The sequence below is a fragment of the Eublepharis macularius genome, chromosome 2 (assembly GCF_028583425.1).
Source record: "Eublepharis macularius isolate TG4126 chromosome 2, MPM_Emac_v1.0, whole genome shotgun sequence".
NCBI classification, from domain to species: Eukaryota; Metazoa; Chordata; class Lepidosauria; order Squamata; family Eublepharidae; genus Eublepharis; species Eublepharis macularius.
Window position 1 is genome coordinate 198588448 of NC_072791.1, and position 10506 is coordinate 198598953.

Below are 10506 nucleotides of genomic sequence, written 5' to 3' on the forward strand. Positions count from 1 at the left end.
CCATATGGAGCCGTGGGAGAGGCCTTGGCCCTCTAATCCCCTCAAAGAGGCCGATCTGATTCAAGCCCCTTCAGCCCTCGGGGAGCCGCGGAGAGGCCGCGGGTTGTTTGCACAGGGAAGCCAGATAAAGATCTCTCTGTGCCGGGCGTTTAAGAACGGATACAATGGAAGCCGACCGGCGCTGGGCGGTTCAGGTTACCTGGGGAAAGTTACAGCAATGCCCGCTCGAGGGGAAGGGCACGGCCGCCCGGAGGCTCCCCTTCCTCCGCCCCGAAACACTGCCGGGAAGTGCCCCCCACCTTGGCACGTGTCCAAGCAGCAGATGGCTCCGGAGATGCAGGAGGCCCGCAGTTCAGCAGCTGCCCGGGCGCAGAGATCGCGCTTGATACCGGCACTCCCGGGTCAAGCGCCCGCCCGCCTGCCTTGCCTCAGGAGGCGGCCCTTTGGCTTCTCGGAGATGTCAGCCAGAAGCGGCAGCGGCGGTGCGCTCTAGAGTTTTATTTTTTTAGCCTTACTGGGCTAGAAGCACCGATCCGCATTCTAAGGCCAGCCGGAATGCGCGGAGCAAAAGCACAAGGACATTCTGAGACCTCTTCCAGTCCGGAATGGAGCGTGGCTTCTTTTAAAGCACAGCCTGGAGCGAGAGGGCCTGCGCCCCGCTCCGCTTCCAAACGTGCCTTTTTGGAAACAGATCCGGAGGAGTTAGCTGTGTAGTTGCAAAATAGTAGAGAGCCTAGTAGCACCTTTAAGACTATCCAACTTTATTGTAGCATAAGCTTTCGAGAAACACAGCTCTCTTCGTCAGATGCATCTGACGAAGAGAGCTGTGGTTCTCGAAAGCTTATGCTATAATAAAGTTGCTTTTTGGAAACAGACTTCCAGCGCCTGAACTGAGGCTGGTTCTAAAGCAAGGACCTGAAAAACCTTGACATGGTCGCAAAGCCCAGATTTCACAAATAAGATCATGGGGGAGGGGGGTGCCCTACGACATGCAAAGGACCGGGCTAGAAGTCTGTGTCCGGCGAGAGAAAAGAAGTCGGTTCCTAAGCAATCTTTAAAAGTTGGGGGTGGATTTCTTGTGATAAATGCAGGTTTCTACAGAAGCCTTGAATTGTTCCGAACTCTTCCCTGCTTTGGGAAGGCTTCTTGTGTAGGTCTGGAAAGCATTTTCATAACTGTCTAAAAATAACAATTCCTTTCAAGGTATTAGATAAATAAAATCCATGCCACGTTTCTAAACCCCGGACACTTTCAGTATTGCGCTTCTTGGCATTAAGGGGTGGGGGGAGGTTGTCGCTCTGTTCGTAACAGATCAAAGCATCTCCCAGGCTGAAAGCTCCGTGCGCAACGGGGACAGAGAGACTGCAAAGGGGCAAAGAATAGGCTTTGGGGGATGGGCAGTCTGTGAAGGATACCCCTCGCTAGGTACTCTCAGGTATAAAAAAATCTCTCAGGCAAAAAACAACGTAAAACTTTCGTAGTGGATTGGGAGTTAAGGACGTACTCGAGTGAAGATTGTTTTTGGAATTGTATTGAGTCCCATTCACTGCATCAGGGAATTCGGATGATATATATAAAGAACGGAATAATTAGAGGTGGGGCGAAAAGCAGGGCCTTGAATATCCAGCGCGAGGGTCTCCAGGCGGTAAGGGGCCCTTTGATCAAGAAAATCCAATTATTTGTGTATATACATTTCCCACATAGTGATTACTTCATTAATTGTCCCGCCTTTATCTCCTCCCTTCCCATCCCCCCTAATAATCAGCTCTTTTATCCAGACCAACAAACACACCATAGGAGCTTTGTGGATTCAAAGGATTTGCTTTCGCTTCTGAAAGAGCCGCTCTTCTTTGATGATTGGGCAGCGGCGAACTTCAAAGCCCTAAATCTTCCCTCTGACTGGCTGGCGGCCCAGCAAAGTCCTTATCAAATTCTTGGAGGTGATCCTGGGGTAGTCAGACGGTCCGCGGAGATCGCGCTGTGCCCGGCCTGGCGGCCTGGCTAAGGAGGCGGCGGTGGGGGGTGGGACAGCGCAGAGGGGGAGGACGTGGGAGAAAGGAAGCCGGGCGGCTTCTCGGCAGCGACTCCATGCCGCGGCAGTGCCCCCGTGGGCTTCCCTCGCTCCGGACGCGGTAGCCATGGCCGCGGTGGCTGTCCTCCGGAACGATTCTTTACAAGCCTTTCTCCAGGTCAGTGGGCAGGTTCCGCTCGGGCGGTGGGGAGGGAGAAGCCCGGGGCATGTGGCAGCGCTGGGGCGAGAGCAGAGGGGAGGAGGGAGGGAAGCGATCGACTTGGGGGCAAGATCGCCGGGGGGGGGGACCTTGAAGTCCCAAGGCGCGCGCGCCACTTGAGCCCGAGGAAAGGATTCTCTTTCCCCAAAGCTCCCATTAGAGTGAACTACGGATCCGTTCCGTCCAGTTTGAGTTCCAAGAATTAACTTTCTGAACGGCTTCGAAACTGCAAAGAAACGCCTTTATTTCAAAAGAGGCGCTCCTGTCGACCCCAATTTTCCTTCTTCGCGAATACGAGCTCTCATCTGTGCTTGAACCGCGCCCCCCAGGACCCCGAGCCGCAAACTCCAAACGACTTCTCTGAGTTCGTCGGAACCATTCCGGCAAGCTAGACGGGGAGGGGGAGCCCCGAGGGCCGGCGACTGGTTTACTGGAGAGCCCAGCCGGGTTTGGGGAGTGGGGATGGGGAGGGAATAAAGGCTGCTGGGGCGGGGGAGGTGGCGGTCTGGGCGACGCTGACTCCTGGCGTCCCTCCCTCGGCAGAGTCAGGCGATTGTCTTCAGGGCCGCTTCCCCGCCCACGTGCGCAGCAACTGGTGCTTTGTGAGTAGCAGCAAACTTTTCGAGGGGGCGAGCAACTAGCCGGGAGGGAAGCGGGCGAGCCGGGGCCGGACGCAGGCGGCCGTCTAACGCCTCTTTCCTCCCTCTCCTCCTGTCCCGCAGGATCGCACGCCGAGCGCCTCGCCGGACTTGGCCAAACACTCGCCGCTGGCCCTGCTTGCCGCCACCTGCAGCCGGATCGGGCAGGCGGGCGCCCCGTCGGACTTCCTGCAGGTCTCCTACGAGCCGCCGCTGGGCTCGCCCTCCAGGATCTTCCACCCGTGGAGCGCCGAGATGCCGGCCCACTCGCCTGGCGCGCCGCCCGCCTTGGGGCTGGCCCCGCAGCCGGCCTTCGGGGCAGGCCACGAGCTGCCCCTGACGCCGCCGGCCGACCCCTCCTACCCTTATGAGTTCTCGCCCGTCAAGATGCTCCCGCCGCCGCCAGCCATGGGCGCGCTGCCCTCCGGCTGCCCGCCGCCGCCCTACGTGCCCTACGCCGCCCAGGCCGCCCTGCCGCCGGGCTACTCCAGCCTGCTGCCGCCGCCCGCGCCCCAGGCCTGCCGCCAGCTCTCGCCCGCCACGCCGGCGCCCGACGACCTGCCGTGGTGGAGTATCCAGCAGGCGGCGCCGGCCTCCCGCTTCGCGCCCGGCGGCCTGCAGCGCGGCCTGGTCTTGGCGCCCTCGGAGCTGGCGCAGTACCAGACGCAGCTGGCCGCCCTGCTGCACCCCAAGGCGCCCCTGGCGGCCGCGGCCAGGAGGTGCCGCCGCTGCCGCTGCCCCAACTGCCAGGCGCCCGACGCCGCGGCCGAGCCGGGCCGCAAGAAGCAGCACGTGTGCCACCTGCCCGGCTGCGGCAAGGTGTACGGCAAGACGTCGCACCTGAAGGCGCACCTGCGCTGGCACACGGGCGAGCGGCCCTTCGTCTGCCACTGGCTCTTCTGCGGCAAGAGCTTCACGCGCTCCGACGAGCTGCAGCGGCACCTGCGCACGCACACCGGCGAGAAGCGCTTCGGCTGCGGCGAGTGCGGCAAGCGCTTCATGCGCAGCGACCACCTGGCCAAGCACGTCAAGACCCACCAGAACAAGCGCCTCAAGGCCGCCGGCGGCCCGGCCTGCGCCGTCAAGAGGGAGGCGGCCTCGGACCTGTGACCCCGCCACCCCCCCCCCCGGCCTGAGGATTAGCCGGGCCCTTGGACCCCCGCCTGGAAGCTCTGGGGAAGGAGGCGGGCCTGCGCCTGGCCCTTCCCTGGGAAGCCCCCTCAGCCACACCAGATACTGACAGGGATCCCTATTGGAAAGCCATTTGGGGAACTGCTGGAAGTGACCTGCACCTGGAGGGGGGCTTATGGTGGACAGGATCCCCCTCCAAGGAGCAGACCCAAGACCTCCATGCCTCCAGGAACCCCATTGTATGGATTTGGGTCTTCGGAGATTGGCTGTCTGGAGCCCTTGGAACTCTTCCCATACAAGGAAGCTTTGACTCTGGACAGCTCATGCCCAGGAAATCTGGTTGGTCTCTAAGGTGCTGCTGGACATGGATCTTGTTGCAGGGAGATGATCCTCCCTGCGATGCAAGTGAAGTGCTCAAGACTCACTCTTTGAAATTTGAACTCACAGTGGATTTGGAAGGTGTGCCCAGTGTGGAGCTCTGGGACAAGGATACTCCCCCCCCCCCTTGGCTCCAACATCAACCCCATTCCCATCAGGATTCCCCAAAGGATGAGAACTACAATGTCAGGGTTCACAGGAATTGCTTGGGTCGACAGCTGGCCAAAGTCGGCCAGGTTACGGTTTTAAACAGTGTTCCCTGGACTATGGAGGGTCCGGTGCCTCTCCTTGCTGTTATGAATATTAGAATAATTTTTGTCTTTCTTCAGGGGAAATGGTCAACCTTTTTGTGTACAGCTTATTTAATAGCTTTGTTTGAATTTTAAAAACTCATTTTTTTTGTCTTTGGCTCCCCATGGGGGCTACAGCATGAGTTATTTCTGTAAAGCAACCTTCAACTGCAGCGGGGAAAATAAATACGTTAACACTGGGGTCATACCAGGAAGATCCCACTGAGTCGGCTTCATTTGATCTTTTCTTCCCCCTGAAGGCCTTACAAAGTGCCCCTTGTGTGAAGGGGCTCCATTTTTAAGTGTTTCCTTAGCCTGAACAAACAACTCCCATTTATTTGGTGAGCACCCCAATAGTTTAAATCACAACAGTTGTCTCATAGTAGTTTTCGGAGCTTTTCCACAGCAATGCAGAGTTGACTGACTTTGCCCATGGTGTGATGCGAGGGGGGGGAATTCATTTCTTGGCTTCATTATCTCTGCATAGCTCCTTTTGCTGAGCAGGGTTAATAACTGTCAAACGTAACCATCAATGTATCAGTTACATCACAAGTTGATGAAACTTGTATATAAATCCGGTCAAGATTTCTGACTGAGTCGTGAGGCAAAATGGGCAGCAAATGCAAATTATACCAGTAACTTACGTAGAGAAAGTATGCCTTTGAAGAATCAGTTACAAGCAAGAGGACTTGTTTCCTTGCAATGGGAACTATCCAGCTACAGTTAAGAATTTTAAGTTCCGTTGAAGTGCTTCTGAAGATGGTCCACACACAAATTTAGCTGCATGTGTATTCTGGATTCGAAAAATATATGCATTGCAAAGCAGCAGCAGTAGGGCTGCTTCATCAGTTTCCTCAATCTTTTTGTGGGTAGAATTGCTCCACATTTTAACAGCTGTTCATTGTTTTCTTGGTTTTAAATAGGAGAGGATGGAAGAAAAAAGAAGGCAACTCCACACACACACACACACACACACACACCTTATCCTGATGTCAAAATTCTCTGGTGGTGAACTTTGTTTCAACATTCTAGATGTTACAAAAGAAGTCTTACCAAATATTTGCTTAATGTATAAAATATACTTTTACTCATTGGTAGAAGAGGTCCCTGTACATTTGCATAAAATGTGGAAAACATTTGAAATGTAATCATTTATATTGTAAAACAAAACTACCCTTTAAAATGGAACACACTTAAAGTGAACCAGAAAAAAAAAGCTGAGTTTTAAAAATCTGGACAAAATTAATTTTTCTCATTATGCATATTTGAAAGCAAGTTCCTGGTACCCTCAAGCGTATCTTTGTGGGATTGGAGTTCTAGTAGAAATTTCCCATTGAAATAGATACGTGTGCCTGTTTAATTTTTTAAAAAATGCATGCCAGTATTTGATAAATACTTTAAATATGAAATGAAGACTTTGAAGTAGCAGTTGCAGCACAATTTAAACAGAGCTGCTATGTCAGAGCTAAAGTCTGGGCATGCATTTAGTTTCAAAAGTGCACTAAAAATGCCACTGTGCAGATGGGGTGATTTGGGAGTTTCTGCAGAAATCCTTTCTGAGATTAATAACTGATTAGATATTTAGTGACATAGTTTGTGTTCTCTGTGAGAGAGAATCTTTTGACAACAGTACCTATAAATTTTATTCTTCAATACAGGTTGTACAAGACATCTGATTAGATTTCATGGGAATATGGCAAAGCGGTCTGTTTAAGAGGATGGTGGTAATTCGGGAAAAATAGATTTTAGTCTCGTGGAATAAATGAAATCACTAGTAGAATTGGTACGTATAGTGCAATATATTCTCCACCTGAAGTACTTGAATTTGTAATCCTTTAGGGTAATGTTTGCTTTCCAGTTAACTGTTATTGTCAGTTAAAAACAGGCTATGGGTCAAGCTTTTATCCAAAATCTTGTAGTACTTATTTTCCCATGCTGAGCTGGAATGTCCCTTACTTACTTACTCACTTACTCACTTACTTACTTACTTACTTACTTGAGTTACATCCTGTCTTTCTCCCCAATGGGGACTCAAAGTAGCTTACATTGCTCTCCTCCATTTTATCCTCACAACAACCCTGTGAAGTAGGCTAGGATGGGAGTATGTGATTGCCAGAATAGGGATTAAACCTGTCAGCGTGGCTTATTTTTAAGCAGATGTGTAAAATCAGGCTGTAACAGCAGAAGGAGTAAGCCTCACTGAATAGACTTGAGTAGGATTCAGCGTCAACATGTTTAGGATTACTCTCTATCGGTGCTATCCTAAACAGAGTTACATCCTTGTAAGACCATTGACTTGAGTAGACTTAGAAGGGTAAAACTCTAGGATTGCATCATCACTGAATTCTAATTACCCTGCTAGCAAACGATTTTTGGTAAGTGCAATACGGGCAGAGAAGATCAAGCATCAATTTGGTGTTTTAGGCAGCAGTTGAGAACATAGCTGTTGGCTAAACAATAAAGATCCAGAGACACTTGTATAAAAGCTGGCCTAGACCTCAATATTTCTGCCTTCAGAGCAGAAATTTTATTAGTTTCATGGCTGGGTTGTTTACTCCTTTAGTATCTTGAAGTGTTTGAAACTCAATAAAATAGAATAACTTGGTGTTTGTGACACGGTACTGGAGCTCTTTGTAACTGGATAATTAAGTAAATATCGGATTGTACATGGCTTATCAAAACAGTTGGTTCCATTGTCTAGTGAAACATTGATCAGATTGATTACATATTTATATTTTACTGTTTTTAGAAAAAAAAGTTATAATTAGCTTGTAAATAATTTGTCTATGTAGATTGGGAATATAATCATTCACAGTATAATACATCCTAATTATGATATTTTCTTCATTTTTGATGCTTGGTTTATACGACTGTAAATTGTGAATCAGCCAGGATGAGCCACACTTTCCATTGACTTTAGTGCGTAATTTTTCAGCATATGCTTAATTTTCCCTTTGAAGCAAATTGGAATTTACAAGGGTAAAACTTTGGCTACCACATTGCGCTCTGTTTTTTTTTAAGCACACACCCCAATGTTAATACAAATTTTCAGTTTTTTTCCCTAAAACAACTAATTCTTGGGGGCGTTTCACATGGTATCATTTTAGTGGGTCCAAATACTGATCTGGATCCACTAACACGGTAGGTCTTGATTTAGATAAAATTAGTGGTTGCTCAGGCTGCAGTCCTAAGGATGCTTTCCTGGGAATAAGCCCCATGGAATTAATCAAGCTTACTTCTGATTAGATCTGCTTAGGCTCAGTCCTCCAACCCCATTGAAACCGATGCAACCAGTTCGTTGTGACTAACAGGGCAACCTAAACAGAGATACATCCCTTTTCAGGGGATGTTTAGGATTGCACTGTTAGGTAAGTTCCGATTCTTTCAATGGAACAATCACAATTTGACTTCCACTGGGTCAAGTCTAGTGTCAAAAGTACATGTATGACTTTTCTACACATTATCATGGAAAAAGAGGTGCTCAATCTCAGAGCATGTGTCAGTGCTTCAGATATTCAGGCTCTAGCAGCTGCTTAGTGCCCGTCTGTAAATCTTATCAATTGAAATGATAACATATGGAGGAGTCTTTACATTGATGTTATTTTATTGATTTACTTCATTTATAGCTCACTTTTCTTGCGGAGACTCACCAATGCAATTAGATAGCGCAAGACTTATGATAAACACATCAAAACTAGTATTACAGAATTAGAAAACAATGCATGCCAAAAAAACCTGCCTACGGTATGACATATAACATGGGAAGTAGATTACAAAGGCAAAAAAGCAAGTGAAAGCAAGGTGATTCATACAATAAACGTCGTAATAGACTACAGTCCTATTATAAGTGTCCTCCAGAGCTGTAACATTAGATGAAAGTTCTAATCTATTTATAAAAATAGCCTGAACATTTCTGTTTCATGCATTCTGTGAAATGATAGAAGTATTAGGGGCTTTCTTGACCTCCTGAGGCAGGCTGTTCCAGAAGGGAGAGCCACAATAGCGAATGCACCTGTAGGGCTGTTACCGATCTTGCGGATTAGCAGGGCATTCACTCTGATCAGCAAAGCTCGTGTGGGAGACTGTAGTGGGAAAGGCAGCCCTGCAGGCATACATGTCCAAGGTCATAAAAGGCTTTGTAGGTTTCAGTATACTGCTTTTTAAAAAGTGTCCCGTTTGTTTGGAAACAGTCCAGAGAAAGTTAGACCCATCCCACCAAATAGTTCAGGTTCCTATTTCTTGGTTTTTGATATATGTGTATTTTACCTCTTTTTTTAAAAAAAAATCTTTATGATGTATTTTTATATTACTGTTTTTAGTTGTTAGACAGCTGGGTGGCCCTAGCTGAGCTGAAAGGCGGGATATACTGGTAAATCTTCTAAATAAACTTATTTATCGGGAAGTACTGATAAGTATCATTATTGAATCTCATGATACTTCTGGGAATATATGGATAGAGTCAGGCTGCCAAGTCTTATTAACTTCAATGGGACTTTGGGTGCGTCTAATTTGCTTAAAGAGGGAAAAAAACTAGAAGCTCTTTTGGTTTTTTTTTTCAAATTGACATCCAGGTTGTAGAATCCTTGCTTCATCTTGATCCAAGAGAACGAACGCTCATACATCATTGGATATAGATCTGTTGACTTCAGGGCAGCAACTTAAATACTTAATTAGGCATACAACGGATGTAAGATGGAAGAAAACCAAACAAGCGGTGGGGGGGTGGGCAGGCAAGTTGGAGCTTGCAGCAAAAAGTCTCAACCTGAAACTCAAGAGCATTTACAGTGCAGTCCTAAGCAAAGTCACATCGGTCTATGTCCACTGAAGTTGGAGGGCTTAGAACGCTATAACTCTACCTGGGATTGCACTTCCAGGTTGTTACGATAAATTTTTAGAGCCGATGTGGAGGAACCATAGAGGTTTACATTAGAGGTAAACAATAAGATCATGTCCTCTGTTTAAAATATCCCTCTTACAGCATTCCCACTCCTGGCTATTTTATTTGTTTATTTTAAAACGATTCTACCCTAACTTTCTCCTCCCAGTCAGAAGAATGACATCCTGGCATCCGGTTCTCTGTACTTTTTCTGTATTTTTTGACATAACTACATAGACAACAGTGGTCACCACTGTAAGTACTTCTTTATGTCAATAACAGCATAGTTCTTAACCATTAAGAATTAGCAGTGCCGTTCCAAGCAGCATTTATACCCTTTGCTCAGGACCGTACTGTAAATGTTTTATGAAACTAGAACCTCATCTTTCAGTTGAATAAGTTTTACAGTACAATCCTAAACAGAAGTCAATGGGCTTCATCTGGAGTAACTCTTTTTAGGAATGCACTGTTAAGTCTTTCCCCCTCCTTTATGTGTGATATTTTCTTTCTGCTCATCTGCATCGTTTCAGAGCAGAGAGCTACACCCCCGCAATGAAGATGTTGAAATAGCTGTAAATTACTTATGAACTGGACTGGGATGTGTCTCGTGAAAGAGAAGCTTTGCGCATTATATCTTTGATCATCTTTATTTGCGATTTTCTTATTTGGTGGGGGGGGGGAAACTCTTGGGAAGTAAATTATGTTTTGAAGATTCTCAGCTGACTTAAAGTGCTTTTCTTAATGTTAGGAGGCCACTGAAGGTGATTTAACTAATCCAGAAGTTTCTGATTTACTAACAGCGCAAGCAATTAGGTGCATCTACAGAAGGTAGCAGGGACTTTTAAAATAACATTTTATATAGGGATATTGATAGCTCTGCTCTTAAGTTACTTTCATGGAACACTTTTAATAATGTGTTGTTATTCTGTCATTTCCTCTTGTCAAAGCACAATTTCCATCAA

General features: G+C 47.7%; 1 protein-coding gene across 1 annotated transcript; it reads left to right on the forward strand.

The window, feature by feature from the left end:
• Nucleotides 1–1980: 1980 nt before the first annotated feature.
• On the forward strand, nucleotides 1981–4939 carry SP5 (Sp5 transcription factor). The gene is made up of 2 exons (XM_054972095.1): nucleotides 1981–2189; nucleotides 2954–4939. Exons 1-2 carry the CDS (start codon nucleotides 2139–2141, stop codon nucleotides 3977–3979), a joined length of 1077 nt encoding a protein of 358 aa, XP_054828070.1. The 5' UTR covers nucleotides 1981–2138; the 3' UTR covers nucleotides 3980–4939.
• Nucleotides 4940–10506: the final 5567 nt, after the last annotated feature.